This window comes from Ambystoma mexicanum, chromosome 10, assembly GCF_040938575.1.
Source record: "Ambystoma mexicanum isolate Mex_15411 chromosome 10, UKY_AmexF1_1, whole genome shotgun sequence".
Classification (NCBI taxonomy): Eukaryota; Metazoa; Chordata; class Amphibia; order Caudata; family Ambystomatidae; genus Ambystoma; species Ambystoma mexicanum.
This window is the reverse complement of record NC_090932.1, coordinates 1463552615-1463576308: the sequence shown is the minus strand read 5'-3', so window position 1 is coordinate 1463576308 and position 23694 is coordinate 1463552615. Positions and strand designations below refer to the sequence as shown.

Below are 23694 nucleotides of genomic sequence, written 5' to 3'. Positions count from 1 at the left end.
GGTACTAGTTGCTCAATTTATATTTTCAGAGGGTGCGAAAGGTTGTCCTGGCTGCATTATAGGTATTTGGTATAATTTGCATTAGTGTGCATAACTGAATTGGATTACAGATATCGATTTAAAAAAGAAAATCAAATTGTTTGATGTACTTTATTCTGGTTTCGTTTTGGCCTAGAAAAATAATGTTTTCCTGGTTAGTGCACTGAGTGCCGGATCCTTGGAGGATGCTACTGGATTCGGTCCCCTGACGAAGGGGGTGAAGATGAACCTTAAAGAAGTCGATCAACAGAGAATAGGTGTTTACTTCATCAAGGACAGTTTGTGTTTTTACAAAGTGATTTTTAACAAACGGACTTGACTGAGGCCACTGGAAGATGCAACAAAAATTCCAATATACAACCAATTAAGTGATCAAACATTTTTCTAAAAAGTCTTTTGATCAAGACTAGAGAAAAGTTTCCAGTGTAGGAATATTACCATCTGCACGTTTTGTTGACCATCAAGATGTTTTTCCTGCAGTGATTATAGGAATATTACCATCTGCACGTTTTGTTGACCATCAAGATGTTTTTCCTGCAGTGATTATAGGAATATTACCATCTGCACGTTTTGTTGACCATCAAGATGTTTTTCCTGCAGTGATTAGTGGTGTCCCAGCAAAGGAAACAAAGTGTAGGAATGTAGGCTCTGCATTTCATCATTAGGCTCCTCATTGCAACACCCAAGCCCCACAGCCAAGGGTGAAACTCAGATGGGACAAGATTACGAATTGCAGGCTGAAATCTATATAGATGCCAATTTACAGACCACCACATGCTAGAAAAATTCTCACTTTGCTCCACTATGCCCTTGAGTTGCACTATAGTACTAACATGAAAATCTACTAATTTACCCATTTAACATGATGCAGACTGACAGCTGGTGGTCTGGAAGGAAAAATGAACTTTAATGTGCAGGCTGAATCTGCGCTGTGTGGTAAGATGAGGAATGTGAAGATCTGTTGTACTAAAAACATGGCATTGTATTGGAGCAAGAAGCTGTAGAGATGTTGTATGTTATTTATATAGTACCCTTTCCCCACGCGTGGCCCCAATGCGCTTTTTCCTTGGTTGTAATGCCCTTGATGACCGTAGTTGATATAGTAAGAGATTCAGGGGGGGGGGGGGGGGGGGGGGGGGGATAGCTTAGATGCGTGTGTGCATGTTTGCCACTCTAAGGCTCGGTGTTAATGTGCAGTACAAATATTTAACACCATCACCACTGGAGTGGTCCCCTGGCGGACCTGAAAAAGGGATGGGGCAAGTTAGTGGGAATAAGCTGGAAAGGTGCAGGAGGGCACAGAGTGCTGTTGGCGGCCTCAGCCCAGTAACTGTTGCTGGGCTTGGGGTGTTTTCCGGTCATAGTTGTGTGCTGTAGAGAGTCTGGTTCGTTTTGTTGCAGTGTAGCAAAGTTTGGGCAACTTTTTGCGTTGTAGGCTTGTGGTTGTGTTTGGTTAGAGTTTGAGATGTGTATGCAGAGGGGTGGAATGGTTAGTGGATTGGTTAATTGGCATTGCTGTCTGGAAGAGAGGTGCTAAGCTTCAGTATTCTCTCCAGGTGGGGTGTGCAAGCGTCTGTCCAGATCTGGGACTGACACTCAGTCCCTTTCACACACGGCATCCACTCACATTCCTAACCTTGCTCAACAGCCACCTACGTGATACCAGTCTGTATGCATGGGCAGGCCTTTGTGCGTCCCTTCAAATCTGGTCCAGAGAGCATTTCCAATCCAGTCGGTGCGTAGCAGTCACCCAAGGCTACTCCATCCATATGGGCGGCTGGTCGGCTTTCATCTTTTTCAGTTGCTCATGCAGGCTACTGTTCCCAGCCCCTTCTAAAATGTGGCGCATGCCAACACTTGCAATTACGTCCATGGGCAGCACCTGCCTTCATTCACAACTCCATCCGGTCAATGCAATGTCAACAACTTGGTTCAAGTGTGGCAAGTGCCAACATTCACACAACTCTATACAAGTAGGACACCTGGTAGCAATTATGGAGCAGGTGAGGTTGGATGGAGTTGGCTAGTGATGCCGATTTCTGTCCTTATGGGTGTCGCTTGTGTCCTATTCAACCTAGCATAGTCTCTCGTAGTAGGTCGTTCTGGATGTTGTCAGTATAATCCTAAATTTTGTCATCCTTTTCTTTGCGTTTCCCTGTTCCATTGTTTTGTTGATGTTGAAGAGCCAGGTTTAGTAATTTTCTGAATTGTCTTTGGAATATGTCTTTCGCAATGTTCCAGGTTTTTGCAGCTAAGTGGGAGAAGAAGCCCCCAAGTTTTCTAAAGATATGGTTTTTGTTCCAGGGGGATTTCATTGCATGATCTGTGGTGTCTCGTTGGCTTGTAGATTGTTATTTTCTTTTGTAGGAATTCAGCTCTTTGTCCGCTGATTGCCCTGTGTGTTATGCACATTATTTTGAAGGCGATGCAATGTTTGACTGGGAGCCAATGCAGTGTTTAGTGCTGGAGTGGTGGTCTCTGCTGGATAGTTTGAGGACCAGTCTGGCTGCTGTATTTTGGATCAGTTTTTCTGTAGGAGGTATTCTGGCATCCCAAGATAGAGGCTGTTTGCATAGTCAATTCTTGACATGAGGGAGACAATTGCGATCGAGTCTGGTAGATGTGGAAGTACAGTGGTGATAGGGAGGACCCTTGTGGTACTCCAGTCATTAACTTGTGGGGTGGATTTGAAGGGTTTTATCCATATGGTTACTGTTCTGTCTGCTAGGAATGATTTAATCCAGAGTAGTGCCATGTCCGTTATGCCCATGTCTTCTAGTCTTTTGGTTAGGTGTCATGGCCGTCGAAGGCTGCAGAGAGGTCGAGTAGCATCAGGGCTGAGGTTGTATTGGAGTCAGTTTGTTTTTAGGTCACCCCAGATTGATAGTAGTGAGGTTTCTGTTCCTCTTGCGGGTCTGAAACAGACTTGTGCTTGGTCTAACAGGTGGTGTTTTCTAGGTCTTGGGTTAATTTGTATATGTAAGTTTCAAGGAGTTTTGCTGGGTAGGGAATGTTCGAAATCGGCCTGTAGTTCGTCTTCTACGTCGCCACTTGTGGTTTTCAAAAGCGATTTGATAAATGCTGATTTGAAGGTTCTTGGTACAGTTCCAAAGACGAATGCCTCTGATATTTCAGGAAAGTTGCAGTTCGTGATGTGGCTCTGTGTTAGGGCCGGTTGGTTGAATGTTACGGTTGGTCCTTTTATGATTTGTCGGCTGTCATTGATTTTGTTCTTGAAGTGGTTTGCTAAGCCCTTGCAGCCTGGTGGGTTTCTCATTTCTTTAATGAACATTTCTGTGTGTTGGTGGCATTGGTGATTGTCATAATGCCTTTAGTATGTCCTTCTTGTATGTGCGGATTTGTTTTTGGAACAGTATTTTCTTGTCTAGGTTGTACTCTTTCCTCCATTCCAGCTCCATCTTGTTTTCCTTTTCCATGGTGCTTAGTAGTGGGGGGAACCATTTTGCCTTTTTTTGATGGGGTGAACGGTTTCTCCCGGGTCAATGTTTTCAATTGCATCAGCAATCCATTTTTGAAGTTGTTCTGCTTTCCCCGTCTAGGTCAGCCAGCTCCAGTTCTGTAGTTGGTTTGGTCATCTCCAGTTTGACTAAGTTGCTTGGATGGTTTTCCAGTTTGTGGTGGTTGCGAGTATGGGGCTGGATGCGGACTTGAGTTGGTAGTTTGATCACGAATGGGATGATATGGTGGCTCCACAGCATTTGTATCGGTGGTGACAAGTTTTTCCTTGGCGGAGATTGCGTTGAGGGTGTTGCCCTTTGACCAGCTGTTGTAGTTTCATGGTTGTAAGTTATCAGTGAGTTTTGGGAATTGGCGTGACTTTCTGCAAACCAGATGTTGAAGTCCCCCAGGATAATTAGATGTTTGTGCTTGGCTGTTGGTGATGGCTATGAAGTCAAAGGTTCCATCGTATGTCGGTGGTCTGTACACCAGGATGAAAGTTGGTTTTTGGGTTCGCCAATAGGTGTAGGCTCATGGTTTCAGTTTTGATGTTGAGAGGTTCATCTGTTTTTATTTTCAGGCGTCCTTTTAATGATATTTCGAGGACACTTATTTTTTTCTGTTTACTTGAAGGCACTCGATGTTGGTTGGGAGGCAGCTTCAGTGCAATTTTGTAGTTGTCCAGCCACGTTTGTGATAATGGTCAATGCTGCTGTCAGAGAAGGTCAAAGATCTCTGGTATTTTGACATGGATCTTGCATTTAGTTGTGTGGTTTGAATATTGTTGGGTCCTCTTCTGATGTGTGGAGGTTTCCCTTCAGGTCAATCTCTAGTTGAGGTGTTGGTGCATCTGTTGAAAAGTTCTATGTTCAATCTTGGGTTTTTGCTTTCATCCGGATCTTCCAAGAGATGTGGGTGTCGATGGGACGTTCCTCTTGTTTTGGTGACGCAAGGTGTCGGTTCTTCCACATGGTTGTGTTTGTCGTCTGCTGTTGCTGGTTCGCGCGTTGTATTCATTCGGTGGACTGGTTGTTCGCGAGGTATTGTGTTAAGTAGGGATTTTTCTTTGACGTTGGTTCAGTTGTTACCGTCTGGACGTGTGTTCTGGTAAGTTTGTTCTTTCTGCTCTTGCCCTCGGTCCAGGTAGTTTGCTAAGCATTTTGATCTGGCGTTGTTTTGGTCTTGATATTTTTTTTTCTTTGTTCTGGCTGTCTTGTGGTGTAGGGAATTGTCCGTTACAAGTTTGGGCTCTGTCTGTAGGTGGTCTTGCCAGCTGGTATTGCCGATTTGTTCAGTTGCTGTCTTGAGTAAGGTATGGGAGGTTTCTTAGGGTCCCTGGATGAGGTTCACTGTGGTGAGCCCACTATGTGGGGTTAGGAAGGATAGCTAGTAACTGAATTGTCCTAATGGGTGTAACTGACAATCAGTCATCTCATGAGGTGCCAGTCCCTAATCACCATCACTCCACACTAATTAGTCCGTGATCGGTCTCTCCACAGTGATGCTCTCTAGATGCGAATTGGTCGGTCACATATGAGCGTCCTGTATCGTGGGAGAGGCCTGCGCCTAACTGATCAAATGGGTGCAGTGCTAACAGTTCGGCTTAATAGTGTGAGGAAGGAGCAGAGGTGTTTATTATTAAGGTGCTTTAGATAGGTTTGATAAGTGGTTAGGCTTCCAGGGTACAGCAATTGCTCTACTCCCCACCTAGATCACTCCTACCTTACTGGTCCTGGTCGTTGCTCGTTGACGGCTGGCAAATGGCTTTGCCTGCGGACACCTGGGATCTGCCAATGTAGGCGCCTCCCTTTGCCTTGAGGCCCTTAATCGCAGGGGCTGCCCTGGGAAGGAGGACATGGACGATTGCAGGTGGGGCCTGGGGCACCTAAAAATTACAAAATGGATCTCAGGAGGGTCCATTAGTTGTGCAACTCACCTTGCTGGAGGCAGGTGGTCTGGGAAACACGAGGGGGAAGCAGAGGCAACTGGTGTACAAACAGGCCTGGTGCTGCTTAATTTAAGCAGCAAAAGAAAAGGCAGCACAAAAGGCCTGGAAGGGTCTTTAGGCTACACTCACCTTGCTGGCAATTTTGGAAAGCGAGCGCGGGCTGGCTAGCAAGGCTTGACCATCCGAGTGAGGTCAGACAAGTGGGTGCTCTTGCAGGTTAGAGATAGATTGCTGTTGAGTCTGAGGTCAGCTATACGGTGTTCCTTTTGGGTGGCGTCTCTGTATGCTAGTGGCAGAGGTGATAGCCGTCCAGACACACCTGACGTACCCCATGTTGAAACTAGGCCGGATGTGCTTAGCCGTAAATGTGTGCCATCATGCATGGATGTTTGGCTGTGCCCACGCGAGTGGTGTGAGCTATATGTACTGTATGCTGCGAGATTGCTGTGTCTAGAGTAGGCGTGTAGTGATCGGCCTAGTTTTCATAGTGATGCCGGTATCAGCGTATAATAAGCAGAGACGGTGTCAAGACCTAGATTAGAGGATCCTGTACCATGGGAGAAAGGCCTATGTTTCACTGCCGAAGACTTTAAGCATATGGCGAACCTAGCTCAAGGCAAGAACTAGCCTGCAGTATGATATGTCCTATAGTAAGCCAAGGTGGCAGCTGCACCTAAAATTGAGGATTCCAAGATGGCTGCCACCCTGTGAGGACACAAATCCCTGCTCCTCCGCCCGAACAAAGAAATACAAAGGAGAAAAAAATAACCCGCAAAAAACAGCCCAAAACTCCAGGACAGCAGCGAGATCCAGAGATCCAGACACCTCACTCACCAAATAAGCACTGAAAGGTCGAATCCGGGCGCATCCCGCCCCCCATAACTATCCAGACTACCAATGCGGTAAGAGCCCCGAGCAGACCCGCACCGATAGTCCTCTACAGCTGACGGCACTGAAGGAGCTGGCGTCGCACATCAGGTGGGCATAGCTGCTGCAAACGGCAGGGAGAGGACACGCACTAGACCCGCAACCCCAACGGAGGGTAAAAGCACCCCCTGGTGGCCCCCGGCCGCCCCCTGCCCGCTGAGCGTGGGAAAAAAGGAAGAATCAGACTGACCCGGAAGCCTCTGGCAACGGGGAACCAGAGAAAGCAGAGAGGGCACCCGGACAGGGGAAAACAGCGTGGCCCCCGCGCAACACTATACTGAAACCTGGCCTGCAGGCCAGTGAAGGAGACGACCGCCAACCAAATATCTGACAGCGGTCCCTACATCGCGACGCCCCTGCAGAAGAACAGACCAAAAGCAGAGGGAATTGGGGGAACCCAACCCAGGGGGAACCGTGGAAGGTACAGAAGGCCTGCAGCCCCCGGTGAAAGGGCGCCCGCCCCCCCCCCCCCCCCCTGCCAAGCGCAGAATAAGATAAGAACCTGACCGAAACCAGAAAGCACTCCGGCAACTTAGAACACCAAACTGGAGAAGGCTGCGGAGACAGCTGCACACCCCCGGACGGTACGTGAACCAGCCCACAGGGGGGATGAATAAAATAAAGCAAGGGAAACCAGTGTAGTCCCGCTCAGCCCGATATGCTGGAATCTGACCCATGCCCCCAAGAAAGCGCCGACCGTTAGCCCTGGCATCCGACAGCGGCCCCTCACTCAACACCTCTGCACAAGAGTGAAGGAATAAGCAGAGAGACTGATCTGAATACTACTAACACAGGCAGCATACCCTAAGCCCGTATCACACGGAAGACAAACACACGGAACACCCCGAGTCATAAAGCAAACCACCTAGCTGACTCTCCGTGCCCAACACGCGAGGAGTGGAGAGGTGGTTGGAACCCGCGCCCGGCAGAACCCTTCTCACCCCCTCCGACATCACTGGGACCCGAACCTGGGATGGGAGAACCCCCACCAACAAGACTGCATCCCAACTGACACGGGAATACAACTATCTATACGGGGAGAACAGTGCTGCTGTGGAAACAATTGAAGGACCTCTCGAAATGGGATGCCCAGGAACTTTGTGGTGCGCACGTATAACCGCACTCAAGATGACCCTCCTACCCCACCTCCTATATGTAATTAGCTCCCTCCCGATAGAGATTCCCCAAAATTTGCAGAAAACTACAAAAGGACCTGGTAACCTTCCTATGGAATGGGAAGAAACCCACAATACAAAAAGGAATCTTAACTAGACCACCCTTACTGGGAATAGAACAGGGAGAAACCAGTATTACACTTGGGACTTTACATAACCTTAGAGGGGTGGAGGGAAAGCTACTAGAATCCACCCGCACTTCACTAAAAACATGGGACAGCACTATAGCCCCCGGACTGGGACCCTTTACACCAACGGCACACAATCAGGACTTCACCCCGGGTAAACTAGACAGATGGGCAAACACCTGATGTCCTTAAAAGAATTCTACCATGAAGGAACTCCATTACAATTCGAGGAATGCAAACAAATTCGGCATAGGGGAAAATGAGAGATACAAGTATATACAAATCAGGCACTGGATCTCCCAGGAATGGGTTAAAAAGGCGGCCTCCAGGACTCCCATAGGACTGGAACTCCCTACAGGAAGGCCAGACCCACAAAGCAATATATAAACTGCTTAACAGTGCACAAATAGAGGATCAAATCTCATACAGAGAGAATTGGGAGAAAGACCTGTGAACCCCTATCACGGAGTAGGAAGGGGGACAAATCTGGAAAAGGGCTCAGAAAGCATCCAAATGCACCAATCAAAGAGACCTTGTATAAACTATACACAAGAAAGATGGTACCTAACCCCCACACAGATTAAACAAAATGAACCCAGCCTATAACCCAACTGCTAGAGACAATGTGGCAACAGAGGGGACCTCTATCACATGTGGTGGACCTGCCCTAAAGCTGAAATATACTGGAAAGAAATACTGGGACACGAGAAATCACAGGACGACAACTCCCATACGACCCAAAAGTAATACTGTTGGGTACTGCAGTTGAAGGAGTCTACACAGAGACAGGCAATAATGCAACCTTGATCACGCAGCTACTAAACGCAGCAAAAATAACCCTGGCCCAAGGATGGAAAAACTGAAAGCCCAGTGGTCACGTGCTGGTGGGTCAAAATATGGCACATACTGGCAATGGAAAAGGTAGGGGCCATAAAAAACAATACTTGAAATTCAGGGAGGTGTGGGACTCATTTATAGACTATGTTGCAGACAGGGAAACCTACTTCCACAGACCTAACCTGATGAGAACGATTCTGAACTAAAGCCCCCCGGTAAGATAGAAGCTCGCAAATGGCCCACAGCAACCACTAACACAGGCAGACACCGCCCGAACTGTAATTACACTGGCTAATGATGTAGAAAAGCGGAACCAGCCCAGTGGGGTGGTGGGGAGGGTTGAAAGGAGATGCATGTTATTTGCTCTACCGTAAACAAGGGGGTTATAAATGTTACTTCCTAAAGACTTGAAAAGAGAACAGGGGAAGGGAAAGAAAAAATACAATCTGTATACTGCTTCCCACATCTATGCTTGTAACTTGAGTCCATGAGAAGAAAATAAATGTGGGTAAAAAAAGAGAATCCTGCAAGGTGGGTGGGCAGGCAGCCCAGGTGTTGCAGTGCAGGAGGTCTCCACATATAACAAACAAACTGGAAGAGTGGGTGGTACCTCTAGATTTGTGGAGGGGGGCCTAGTCTTGAACAGATTCAGCCTGTTGTATAGTAGGTATCCGTAATGTAATAGTCAGATGGTTTGATGTACCTAGGAAAATGGTTTTGTGGTGGGGGATTGCTAGTGGAGAGTTTCCCAGAATGAGCGATGCTGGTTACAGTGGCAGTGAATAGTTGTGTGTGCTAACCAGGGCCACTTCATGGTTCCTCGTCTCTGGACTGGTGGGCAGGGGCGCAGCGAGTATGATGCAAGTGTAGTCACCGCGAATGCTCAGGTGCTTTTTGGGTTGGAATGTTGCTGTGGGTCAGTTGATGGTGGATCAGGAATGCCACAACGAAAGCTGCTGGCTTACATGTTTTAGTCGGCAGAGTGTTACATGGTGTCAGATGAAGCCGCTGCGAGAGCCGCCTGCCCCTGGGTTATGATAGACAGCAGTGGAGTTGCATTAATGGTGTATTCACGGGGTGCAGTGGTTTAGGAGAGTTTTGGGAAGAGCCAGGTTTTAAGGGCCTTCCTGAATTTCAGGTGGTTTTCGATGTTTCGAATGTGTAAGGGGATGGAATTCCAGATGATTGGCGCTTGAAGGAGCCGCCAGGTCTTATGGAGCTATGTGGTGCGATCACTAGGTGAAATGCATTGCGGGATTGGAGATTACCATTGCAAGAATTCAGGGCCAGTGTTGTAGATTGTGCAATGGATGACGCACGGCTTTGAAGATTCTGCATCAAGCAATAAGGAGCCAGTGGAGAACTCTGTAGGGCTGATGGGTTCTCTGGCGGGAAGTTTAATGAGCAGGCATGCTGCCTCCTTTTGGATTCTTTGGAGTTTCCGTAGCTGGATGTGGGGGTTCCCAAGTAGAGGCAGTTTGCATAGTCAAGATGGGAGAGGATGATGGAGTGTAATGCCGAGAAGTGGTGGGGATAGGTGACGTAGGGGAAAATTCACTTGAGCATACCCAAGTGAAAGAAACAGGATTCGGATACGCTGGTGGTGTGTTGGGTGAGGGAATCGATCTGAGTCGAATTTGCATCCAAGGTTTATCCACGTTTGAGGTGCTTGTCCTAAGGATTTGGGCCAAGGGATTGGTTGGAGGAGAGGAGTTTTCCCGCAGAGTAGGATTTCAGTTTTCCCAGGGTGGAGGATGAGATGGTCCGGGCTGCCAGATAATTCGGTATTTGGGATTTTGAGGATGATCTGGTATCTGTGGTTGTAGCAGGTAAGAGTGTACGAACGGATGATTGCGGGAATAGGTTGTATGTAGAAGTTGATTAGCGGTGACTTTGATGCTACTTGGGTAACACCTTTGCAAATTGGACACAATATGGATGTGAATTGGTCGAGGGGCATGATTTGCGACTGGTTTGGGGTGAAGTAAGAGATCCACGACAGGACTGCTTTTGATTCCTAGTTTTTGTAGTCCATCTACTAGAATGTGATCGATGGTATCAAAGGGTGCAGAAAGGTCTAGAAGGATGAGAAGATCACAGCCGCCTGTGTCTGCTGTTCTTTAGGTCATCCCAGATAGAGACTTTCTGAAACCGGATTGTGCTGGGTCTAGGTTATTGGATTCAGCCAATTGGCCAAGCTATTTGTAAGCCGCGCAGCCAGTCAGTTTTGGCGATGTAACATATTGGAAGTAGTTCGGTAGTTTTGGGGAAGAAGTGGGTCAAGCATCGTTTGAGAATGGTTTGGTGTAGGATGTTTTTAGGGCTTTCGGGAAGGATCCCGAGGTGAGTGGTTAAGGATTAAGGATTGCACCAGCGACGTTAGCTGCACAGGTGGCGGTTAGTATTTTGAGCAATGTGGGTGGGCACAGGTCTTCGAGAGCCCGATGGGTGGCTGGTCGCTACCAGCAACAGGAATTCCTGGTGTGTGATGGGAGAGACAGTCAAAAGATTGCGATTGGGGTGGGGTTTGTGTGGTGCTGCGGGCGGTGGTCTGATTTTTAGTTTGGCGATGATGGCGTTGCGTTTTTTGTTGGCAGCGTTGTAGAAGTGGAGTGATAGGGTGTTGCATAAGACATGGGAGCTAGGGATGATCAGGCGAGAACATGGTGATTTGAATTCTATGATTGTGTAGTTCCTTATTTGGGTTGCGGGCATCCTGGATTCGGTTCCCCTAAAATGTCTTGTTTTCTGATTTCCGATCTGTAGTTTCTGGTTGTCCTTGCAAGGTCGGTTTTGGGCTGAAGGGTCGGCTCTCTAGGCACGTTCCAGGCAGAGCTTGGGAGTTGGTGTGTGATTGGGGGGGCACTTTGCCGATGCTCCACATCTCTGCGAGGAATGTTTTTACGGGATGAGGGGTTTGAGGGCATTTGGTAAGCCAGAGGTTGAAGGAGCGAATTGCTGCTGGTGGTCCTTCCGCTAGGAAGTGCGAGTTGTGGAGTGAGAGTTCAAAATGAGGCAATTACCACTTTGTTCTATAATGGAAAAGTGGAAGGGGCAGTTTGTGGAGGACGTGTTGTGTGTTGGCCACTGACCAGTGTTGAGCGGTATGGTGAAACAGTGCCGAGTGATCAGACCATGCCAGTGGGCGCGGGGGTTGGGTGGATATGCTTGTGGTGCTGAATACTGCATCAAGGGTGTGGCCTCTCGTGTGGGTGAGAGTGGATGTGTGATGTTTCAGGTGGAGTGGCTCTAGATTGCAAGTGACCTGGTCATGGGGTTGGATAGAACAAGTTCAGCAATGCAGTTTGTATTTTGGCTATAGACACGAAATCACGTGCTGTTTCAGTGGGATTCGCTTGTCAAAGGTAGGTTCTTGGGAGTGACATGGGGTGGATGGGTTATGAAAATGTTTGAAGAGTGCTGGGCATTCATGTCTCCCACTGACAAGGGAGGAAGAGGTGCTGGTTCCTGGGCAGACAGTCTACGGTGGGCTGTGGCTGTCTCTCCTGGGTTGGTAGTTACGAGAAAAGCTGCAGTCTTGTGACCTTATATGTGAATGACCCTGGGACTATCACCAGCTCAACCTAGGGGATTATGCTGTTAATTGAGGGGCGTTTGAAGTGAATATTAATTATAGCTTAAATTCAATTCATTTTTTTTTAGGCGCTGCATTAGCAATGAGAAGTTAAATGTCCTTTTAAAACGGTTCATATTGCTCCAAGTTTTGCTGCAAGTCAAAGTGCATTTATTCTGCCAAATTATTTTTGCGAAAGTAAAGGCTGAAAGGTGGAGCTATGCACATTATCACTAATAAGAGCACTGAAATCCATTGCAGTAAAAACTCGCTTTTGCGAATTACAACATAGGCGCACATGCCATTCTGTGCAACTTACATACTTCTAGTCTATGATAAAGAATTAGGGGTGGGGGGGGGGGTGTAGATCACAGGAGAGCAGGAGCCATTTATTCAGAGTGCACTAAGTTCAGTATTTGGTGGTCAGTCACAGGGACAGGGTTAACATAAGATGGCCCAGGATGCTGCAACATGGAGTAGGAGTGGTGGATCCCTACCTGAAGGTGCATGTCATGGGGATTGCATAGCACCCAGAAACTGTCCCATCACAGGAAAGCTAGTACGATCAGCAAGCGGCACCAAAAGGCCAATGCAGCAAAAGAAGAACCCAGGAGCAAGGCCAAAAGAGTAGGAGTCCAGCCCATAGAGCCAAGCTTGTTCCTCAGAAGCAGATCTGTTGCAATCCTCCAGCGGCCAGAGTAATAAACAGGGTTCACCTAGATGAAGACATCAACTGAGGCGCTGGCCTACGGTGCCTTTCAAAAATCACTCTTGGAAAAAAAGGGTTGCGATATCAGGCAGGCCTTAAACGAAGACTGCTCAATTGACACAGGACATGTTTTGGCATCATCTGGAGTAGGAAAGTAAGCCAACCCATGTTAAGCACCTTACAAATGGTGCAAGCTGGGCATAAGGTGAATCCATGTATGCACAACAGCTATTCTTATCTACCCCAAACACAACTGTTGGCCCAAATAAAAAGGTTGATAGGAAAAAGGGCTCTAAAAGTGTATTAGGAACCCTACGACTAGCGTACTAGTGTGTTGGGTTAATACTGCAGTAAGCATTACTTAATCCCCCACCAAGTTAAGTGAAAACTAAGAAATTCCAGCACCTGCGAGCCTACTCCAACTATAGATAAGAAACCACACTGGGACCAATATGGTTAAAATCCAAACACCCATAGGAGTGTAAATTAAAGGGTTGCAGTCAGTGGCCAGATGAACTGCAGCAGAAGCCCCCCCCCCCCACTCCACTCTCCCAGTTAACAAACATGAATTAAACTATCCAGAAAAGCCAGTAGTCCATAAGGGAGACAAGAGCCCCAATAATGGAAGTCTGCCCTGAAACGATATTTGTTGAAAACAATTCTTGATGTGCCTCCTATTATGGTGTAAAGGATTAGGTTTTTCAAAACATTTAGAAATTCATGAAAAGTAGAAGCATTTCCCGTGAAAGCAATAGCAATATTATGAATACTCACCACATATTTTAAGTGGTGCTTCAAGCTCCAGTAGAATCGGCTGGCTAAGGAAAATTTCCCGAGACTTCAGGCACAGTCCTCGAATTTCATTTTCTTGAAGTTGAACATTTTTGCCAGGTTTTGATCCTCTAACTAGGAATGAAGACAAAAGGTTAGTGGCCCTGTGCTTTACAGGATTTTCACAGACAAACATTGACAAAAAAAAAATCCGAACAGTTCTGTTTAGAAATGTCACAACCCTTAATGACTGCGCAACCACGATTGTCAAAAAGGATGAACTAGCCTCTAAAAGGGTAACTGCAGATGAACAGTCCAGCTTAACTCAAGGAGTGACTCCTAGTGCAGTATTCCACAAAACCCAAGAAAAACCTGAACACTTGTGTACTAGAACGAGTGCACCCAGAAGTTTACCATTACACCCCCCAGCCAGTCAATCAAGCAGGCTTATCGTAAACAGTCTTCCAAGACACAGGAAAGGAATGAGTAGTGTCGGGACTCGCCGCGTTGGTGTCTCCAGATGTCCACCAAGTCGTATGCTTTACAGATCTCGAACAGATATCAAGTGTTCGCTTTGTTGTATTCCATCCCTATACCTTGCGAGATCTAGAGCAAGTAAGTTTGTGGTTGATTGGGCATTTGAGCAAGTGTTTATGCATATCAGTTCCAGATTCGTGACTGACCAAGTTTTATTAACTGCATATCGCCCCCTGCCCAACCCCCCACCACCCCCTGTTTTCTCTGGGGTAGGATTTAACTGAAGTGGATTGACATTTTTAGATGGTGAAGGGGGTAGACCACAACTATACAATGACTAACATAATTTGCCTTCCTCTTCTAATGACATGTTCTACCACTAACCAGGTTCATGTAAATAAATGTACCACAATTTGTCCTGATTGTCCAGTGCTCCTCATACAAATAAATGATAGCATGATACAAAACGCAAATCAAGAAACAGTCACTCTTGGACAGGAAAATGCACTTTAAGATATGACGCATGGGGAGCCAAACAAGCCAATAAAGAGCTTTCAAATGTAGAGTGGATCACCTTTCAAGGAGGAGTGGTAAAGACTAATATTAATGCCAACGGGGTACAGCCCATTTATACATTTAGAGACATTCCTGCTAAGGATACTCTTAATAGTGGCTCAAGGTGATCTTGTATGTTGTCGTGAGGGTATGTCAAGGTCAGTGGCCCTAGTGAACACCAGATTTTACAAATGGGCTTTAGATAAGCAAGGTCTTAGAATGAATTTGAATGTAAACTCTGGGAGAGGTAGAATAGTATTAAATGGAAAAAATCTGACCAAATAGTGCAAGACGTAATGGATTTATTTGTCCTGCAAAATACACAACTCTAGTCGATATATCTGTTCAAGTGAAAGTGCAATTTAAATGCTAAACATGTTTTTGACCCTGAAATTCACAAACTGAAAAGAGCATCTATGAAGCATTGGAATTAAACATTTAACGTTTTAGAGGTCAAGAAAATTGGTTAAATATAAAGCAGTTTTATTACAGAAAGATGCAAAAGAAATGTTGACCTCTATCAACTAAAAACCCAGTATAGTTTTAAGTGCTTTGCAAACCGGCAATTCATTTTACAACTAAAACCAACCTTGGTAGCAGTGGGAGGTGCACTTAAGGCAATGGTTTAAAATGCAGAGTTACGTTGAAACCTTCTGTTTGCTAGATATTTTTCAAATTGTTAAATGTAAAGACACCCAGTCCAGATGAGATCGAATCGGGGGCCATAGGTCAAGAATTCTCATAAGTGACTGATGAGATAAACGATAGTCCAATATTTAAAAAAAAGGAGATGTATCGTCCTATTGCCCCTTCAAAAAGTTTGCATCTCTGGTCTGTACTCTGTTGAAAGAATGTGCGATAGGGATCTATTTTCCATCAGGCAGGTTTGGTTGAGTGCTCCAATACATCATTGAATGGATTTATATTAAATAAAAAATTAGAGCCTTTTTCTGACTGTTATACAGCTTGTGTCAATGCTATCTAACGCAGTCAACTGTAGAAGTGTGGCTGCCTCATGCATCTCTTGGAAATAAAGGTCTGCATACAGACACCTCCGTGTAAGGTTGAACCAAGGAGGCTGGCTATCAAAATTGATACCCGCGTACAGAGGTTTTAAGCAGGATGTATGCCAGCTTCCACATTTTTATTTCAGAGATAGGAGTCTCAATCAATACCAGTCTCATGCATTGATGCCGTACTGTAGGTTGGCTCCTTTATGCTTTTTTTTTAATAAATTAATTGTCCCAAGTATGCGGTTAAAAATGATTGTTTTGAATGTGGTGAAAACCATGATCCAATTATAAACCTGTGGGAGGACTAAAAAGAAATGACAACCCGTTTGATACCTTTAAACATTCGGGGATTTTGTACATCAGGCAGGGTTCAAAACGAAGATCGCTACAAGCAGCTCCTGGGTATCCAGCATCAATGACCAGGAGCTACCACTGGGGAACAAGGAGCTAGTTCATATATTTCTGCAAATTAGCTTTCCGTAAAATGCAGCAGCAATTTGGTCCATTATTAATGAGCTCTTATGCTTTAAAGAGTGTATAGCTGTGTCCTAAGGTTTGCCCCAAATGCAAAGATAAATTCACATAGGTGTGTGGCATTCGGTACCTCCCGGTAGCTGTTGCCGTCAACCCAACCAGGCTCTTCTAGGCTACAAGCAGGAACTAAATAGGTCCAGCTCTCCTATTTTGAACCCTGCCGGAGGGAGCCAATATAAAAACTGTTGAAACACAAAATGGTTTTTGTAAGTTCCTGCGTTAAAATACAATGCAGACATTTGTTGGAAGGAACTCTGCCTAACAAGTCCCCCAATCCAGATGTAGAGACGTGTGTCGTCATTGAAGGTCAGGGTACATTTTTCCCAATGCACAGTGGAGAGGACAATTTAAAGTTTCAATTAAATTTGTATCCAACAAGCAAAGTTCTCGGGGCTTGACTAAAGAAGCCTCCGAAACTAGAATTAGCAATTGTTTAAATTCTATAGAAACCTTACAGCATGTGCTGGTAAATTGTACAGGTTTGATTTGAGAGGGGGGTGGGGGGTAATGGGTCTAAACTTTTGCCTCGCAAATAAGCTTAGCCTAAGCTATGATCAGATTTTTGAATGTGGTACTTTTTTTAATGAATATGGTTAAATGTGAATTATGTATGGTGAGGAACTAGTTGGAAGTATAAATTGTGACACATTCATGTAATTTTCAACTTTGTGACCGAGTTGATTAAGCCAAGCACATTAAATTAAGCATAGTATTTCCTTTGGAAATCTGAAATGATCACCCATCTAGATAGGCCTACGAGGGTGACAATATAGTCTCAAGAGTCTAGTAACTTCGCTGCCAGTCTTGGGTGGGCTAGGTCCCAGTTTATTTGGTGATTAGCAAAGATAAACAAGTTACTAACTGGTAACGTCCTTTTGACTGGATGTTTCTCCAATGTGTTCCACATCTTTCACATGTAATGTGCACAGCTGTGGACATTTCATGTCAAAGACGTGGAACACATTGGAGGACAATCCAAAGTTACTTTTGCACATATTAGCATTTAAAGGATGCGGAGTGCATGCGTCATGGTGGTTTAATTGTTTGTGTTAATATTCTACAGATCGTGCTTTTGTACATATGCTTGCAGTAAAGTTGCTGCTCCAGTGTGGTCAATGGGGGATTACTATCAGCTGCGGGAATGAGGCTGGGCACCACTAGACAGCTAAGATATCGGATTGCTGTAATAAAGGTGTTTTGGCACACTTGCAACTCGAGAAGTCTGGGGGACAAGATTGGGGTGAGTTCAAGGGTGAGGACATGAAGGGGCTTTGAGAGAGGGTTATGAGAAGACAACTGGGTACCCTTATACAAGGGGGAACCACCTAGACGCCAGCATGAGGTGGAAGCCTCACACAGGATTATTTTCACATTTGTAAAGGGCACAAGAAACTAGGCACTGTTGACGGTATAGGTTACACAATATGGGATACATTACTCACCGTAATCGTATTTCTGATGCTTGTATCTGCTTAGATTCACATGCTGTGCATAGGCCGACATCTAGTGGAAGCTGCGGAGTATTAGTTTGTTTTTCGAAACTCGAAAATGGGCGTCGACACAGGGCGTGCCAGTAATACTATACCTAGTGTGACGTCCACTGTACCCATGATCCTCACGCGTCTAGGAGGCTCAGATTGCATTTTTTCTGATATGAGGTAGCATGAGTATCGCGATTACAGATAATCCAAGCAGATAGATAAGACTACAAGCATCCATGCGCCTTCTCTCAGAGGGGGAGGAAGGGTGGGTTGCATGTGAACCTAAGCAGATACAAGCATTGAGTAATGTATCCCTTCTGAGGCTTGTGGAATCTGATTAGATCATATGCTGTGCATAGATTAGCGAGCAGTGTTAGGAGGTGGGATGCGAGATGGGTCATGAGCAAATAAATGTCTTAGAACCACTTGTCCCACTCGAGTATCTGTCTTGGAATGGGTGTCAATGCAGCAGTGCTGAGTAAAAGTGTGAATAGAGCTTCAAGTAGCTGCTTTGCAAATGGTGTCAAGGGGTACATTTGCAATGAAATCAAGAGAGGCCCCAATGCCTCTTGTAGAGTGGGCTCTTGGCGTAAAAGGCAGAGTCTTTTCAGAAAGAGTAACACAGCTGGATACAGTTAACAATCCACTTAGAGATGGCACCTTTAGAGACGCGATCTCCCTCTCTGCCTGTAGCTACGGAGACAAACAGCTGATCTGTTTTCCTTAGCGGTCTGGTCTTGTTTACATAGTAGAGGACCGACCCTACGCACATCTAGGGTGTGTAGTTTCACCTCAGCCGAGCTTTGTGGGTCTTGGAAGAAAGCCGGAAGCTCAATGGACTGGTTCACGTGGAATTTTGAAATAAACTTAGGAGAGAACCTAGGATGTGTACGTAAAAACCAGTTTATCCTTATGAACTGTAAAGAATGGAACTGACAGCCTGAATTTCACTGACCCTTCTTATAAATGTTATACTACTAAGAAGGCTGTTTTATAGGTCAGTGTTTGAGACTGCTTTTACGCATGGGTTCGAATGGGGGGGGGGGGCCCCCATGAGTTTAGATAGCACCACATTAAGGTCCCATCCTGGTGGTGGGTTTGAAATAGGAGGGTGAAGTCCCTTTACTCCTTCCATGAAAGCTTTAACCACTGGTATCTTCCACCACGACACCTTGTTATGGGAGGTGGTGTATGCTGACAGCACTGCCAGGTGTACCTTCAGTGAGTTAAATACCAGTCCTGCTTCCAGCAGGTGTAGCATGTATGTGACAATTGTGGAAGGAGTGCAATCAACTGGGTTGACTTGCTTATTCTGGCACCAGATAACGAATTGTTTCCATTTGTCAAAGTAGCAGTGCCTCGTGTTTGGCTTCCTAGATTCCTTTAGGATGTCCATACATCTGTGGTAATTTGAGATGTCCAAACTCTATGACCTCAGGAGCCATGCTGCCAGGTTCATCGAGTTGGGTTGAGGATGCACAGTTTGAACTTGGTGCTGGGACAGTAGGTTGTACCAGCCCGGGAGTTTGATGGGTTCGCACACCGCTAGTCTGTGTGGGAACCACTCGCCCACATGGGAGCAACTAGGACGAGCGGCATTGAACGGTCGTCGAGTGTTGGTTTGAACCTACTACACACTCTGCAGTTAGCCTCAGGGGTGGTCCCTCGGTAAGCAGAGATTGCACGCGGCGTGTATCAACCCATGGGTTGATGTGGTTGCACAATTGGAAAGGGGTACCCTCCATACGCACCTTGTGGCAGCAGGCTAATAAGTGTAGCAATATATAAGAATGTACCTATATACCAAAAGAGTGTAGAGTATGTCCACCCCCCACACTCCCTACCTGCAGGGCCAAGGCCAGAGGCCTTCCGAGGCCCAAATCCGTCGTGCAGCTGTCGACAGTCGTTTCTTTCTCCGGGCCGGCGTAGAGTGCGGATGTTCGGTGACTCGACATTGGGGTGGAGAAATATAATATTTGATCAAAAGTATGGCTAAGGCCAGGGAACTCCGCGGAATGCTTCCGACCAGTATGGCGGAAAAAACAATCTGAGGGTCTTAGACGCGCAAGGGATCATGGGTACAGTGGACGTCACACTAGGGAATAGTATTACTGGCACGCCCTGTAACACCCATTTCCAAGTTTCAAAAAACAAACTAATACTCTGCAGCTTCCACTAGATCTAAGCAGATTCCACAAGCCTCAAACAAGATTACGTATTAAACAGGTCATGGGTGTTGCTACTGTTGTAAGGAGCCTTCAGTGCAGTGTTCCAAAGGAACCAGGTTAACTGTTACGGAAAACGCAATTCCGACTGTTCAGCTCTCAAAGGGCCTTTAACCCCGACAGGCCCTGCATGGTGTGCAAACAAAATGCACGAGTGCTCTGCAGGAATAGGGTGAAGGAAGAATGCCAGCTGACTGTTCCCAAGAGACAGTCAGTGGTAACAAGAGCCAGCAGATACAAGGTTGGCAACCTAGGTTCCCGGGTGCTCGCTGGGACTGGGGAGAAGTAAGTTCAAACATGTTCAGGGATGCACAGGCACAGTATGGTCAGCAGTTTCAAACTGCCCCTTGGCAGGCGGGTGTGGGAAGAGCGATGTGCGACAAGTGGTTGATATGGGAAGGAAGCAGTCAGAAGTGCAGTGTGCCTGAAAGGCAACAAGTAAATTATTTTCATGCTCGTGGGGCACCTCATTTGTAAGACGCCATGTTAATGCCTCCCTTTCCACAGGCTAAGCAGGTCTCGTTTGTGCTGACCAATGGCAGGTTAATGTCCCAGAGGTCAGCATGCGGCCATATTACAAATTCAATTGTTGCAGAGTGGGAAGACATGTGGCACCACAGGGTAGGTGATTAACAGAGGGGTCAAGACGGTCTGCTCCAATCATTGAACATGTCTAGCTATAAAAGGGCAGACAGTATTCTAATAAGCTTAGTAAGAGGTCTAATATTTTGCAGCATTAACTATGCAATTACCTTAACTGTATAAAATATCCATCAGAATGTGGTGTTCCCAGAAATCTGCTTGGTCTCCTCAAATCTATATCTACAATCAAGGTCAATCAGGCTGGAGTGACCTTCAACTATGCCAATAACACCCAGATACTGGTGGATCAAGCAATGGTTGAAAGTCAAGGCCTGGATGGAGATTAATTTACTGAAAATTAATCCTGACAAATCTTGACTGTAAATGAAAAATCAGCCGGTTGGCCCCAATACCTTTGGCCACTGTCCTTCTCCAAGGCAATCTTCCACAGAACTTGCAAGTAACAGCAATAACATGCTATTTTACAATTAGCAATACCTTAATTTTATCCTTTCCACATCATGTGTTGGTTTGCACTTCTCCAGTCTCTCCTCGTCAATAAGGACATTAAATAGTTCTGCTATTTCCAGCCTACCAAGAGTTCAAACACTGCAGCAAGAGTTCAAACACTGCAGCAAGTTCTCTACATTGCTTAGTGAAGAAACAAACAAGCATGTAACTGGTCTGTCTGTAACATCCCATAGCAACCCCTCTTTCCACACATCCAGACTAAAGTCAGAGGCTCGGTGGACATTTTCCTGGTCCCGGAAATTACCTTTGGAAGACCCTACCGCATGACCTCCATAATCTTTCCAGAAAAATCCAGAACGAAGTGTAACACTATGGTTTCAGGATTTAGTTAGTTTTTCAAATGGGGCACAGTAGCCAAAGCCTTTGTCCCCAAAAGGAATGACCACCCAAACTGCTAGGTTACACACCCAAGGCCAGTTTTTCTGTCATTTGGTGCATTGTGGGTCTTTAGGCACAAGATATCAGTCCACAGTGAATAAACTGAAGCTGCATGGTAGACTTGCTGATCTGCCCCTTTTGGGGTTGCTGACACGATTTGCACAAGGGATTTTCCTTTAATAGCGTGAGACAAAACAATCTGGAGGTGGTTTTGATCAAGGCCAGTGGCTGGTTTAAATAAACCAGCCAGGTTGCCAAAAAGGGGCAAAGCCTTTCTGGCACCAGATACTAGCAACATCCCAAAATAAACACTGAAGGTATGCAATGCAAATAACACATCCTCTCATTGGTCAAACCTTTAGTTCCTAAGGTGGCATAATCAGAGTCCATGGACTGTGGCAGGATTTATTAGTTCATGCTTCAACAAAATTGCCTGAGGGGTCCAAGGAGGCAGATTTTGGTAGCCAAATTAGATCAGATATGAGGACACTGAGAACAGGGTGCACTTCAGCCTGCAGTTTAATAGAAGCTGGCTCAGCCAATTGGTCCTAGGAACGGAATCAATTGCGTCATCCAGTACGCTTTAGCAATGAACAGTTGTCGGACAGGACTAAGTTTTGTTTTCTGGTACCATTTTGTGAGACCCTTACAATTCTACTGCAACTCTTCTGTGCTTTGCTGCAGCAAAGTAGTACTGTGCTTATCTAGCATCAAACTGCCAAACGTAGCTTGCCTATGGGATTTGCGCAGTTTATGAACAAAATACCAACCTGCAGGTCAAGTGTCATTTGCAGTAGTTGGACAGTTAATTGTCTTGGTTTCCAATGCTTTGGGATATACCGTACATTTTTAACGAATGAAAAGTACTGCGGTTCCTCTTTCCGCATTAGATCCCTTAGCCCAATTACAAGCGATGTGGGAATATAACCACTGGTGAACTGGGACCTAGATTGGCCCAGCTCCTGTATTATTTTTGGGTGGGTTTTGCATTTGTTTAACCTGTGCATATGTATAATCTAGATTAGAACTCTTTGAATAAAGCAGAAACCGAGGTTGTGGGGAACAAATGTTCCATCCATGTCCTGTAATGGCGAATCACGTATGCATTAACCAGTCTGCTTAAGAAATACTTTTCAACCCATCCCTTAATACAAATCGCAGATCACTGGCCCATCAGGTATAGATAAGTCTTACACTAGTAAGGCGGCTCCAGCTAGAGTCTTTTTTGCAAAAAGCAGGTTTACCTTTCAGGAAACCCATCTGAATACATGTATGGGGTTGACAAGAATCGCAGAGCGCTGGAGACTTCTACCAGGTTGTGAGGCACATTGATTAGTAGTGGTTAGCGGTCCCCATCCAAAGGGACAGTGACACAGGACAACGCACAGTATGCCCTACTGGGAGCATGGAGAAAGATTGAACCAATCTCCCTGTGCCACACAGAAAGATGCCCTATAGTACAGTGATGCAAACTGGTGCACCTAATTAGTCTTAGCCCAGACGAAAAGTGACAAAAACAGGGTCAGACTGCAAGAAAAAGGCGCAAGCAACAGTAGCAAGAGTACCACACAAAAGTATGAATAAGGAGATCCAATTAACAGGAATTCCTCAGACTGGGAGGCTGAGAACTAGTAGCAAGCACAACAGGAGATGCAGTGATACACTGCACCTTTACTGCGTTTATGGGCACTGGTCTCCAAACACACTAGAAAGCTGCACAGAGCTCAGGCAGTGCTGAATGTGGTTCCCGGCCCTTGCACGATACTCTGAGACTACAACACCAAGCCTCATGGAATGAGTTGTAGCAGGGACCAACTGGATTCCCCACAACAGCCACTGCGGTTAGATTCTCAGCAATTAACTTGTTCAGGCCCAACCTTCCCAGTTGGACTTCAGATAGGACTAGTGCGACTGCACTAGTCCTATTCCTACCCAGATAATCTATCTCCCGATGCTCTGCTGCTTAGATCACTACTTTATATTGTGAGCACCCAAAACCCTACCATGCCACCAAATTCACTTCCACATGAGTCAACACCCAAACTAACTGATCACCTCACCTTGCACGGTTCTTCAAAGGAACCTCAAATTACGGGCCAGACTCCCTAGGATATATGACCCACTATCTAGAACATTCCACGGTAAGGCTAGCACTAGCAACCTCTCAGCACCCTCTTCAACTGAAGAGTAGACTCCTCCGTGAGCCTATCAGCACCATTCCTAAAAGCTTGCCACTTCCACCAGCACAACCACAACCTGGGACCAAGGGAGCACTTACAAATGCACGCTCTATGGTAGCCCATGCAACAGACATTGCTGACCTACTATACAATGAAGATCTGGACTCATCA

The 23694-nt window shown here is 45.9% G+C and overlaps 1 protein-coding gene across 1 annotated transcript in view; it reads right to left on the bottom strand.

Moving 5' to 3' along the window:
* Positions 1 to 23694, bottom strand: part of PPP1CC (protein phosphatase 1 catalytic subunit gamma) — a 364794-nt gene that overhangs the window by 277723 nt on the left and 63377 nt on the right. Inside the window, exon 2 of the mRNA XM_069619537.1 lies at positions 13571 to 13702. Within this exon, the coding sequence (XP_069475638.1) occupies positions 13571 to 13702 (132 nt within the window). The remainder of the gene's footprint in view (positions 1 to 13570; positions 13703 to 23694) is intronic.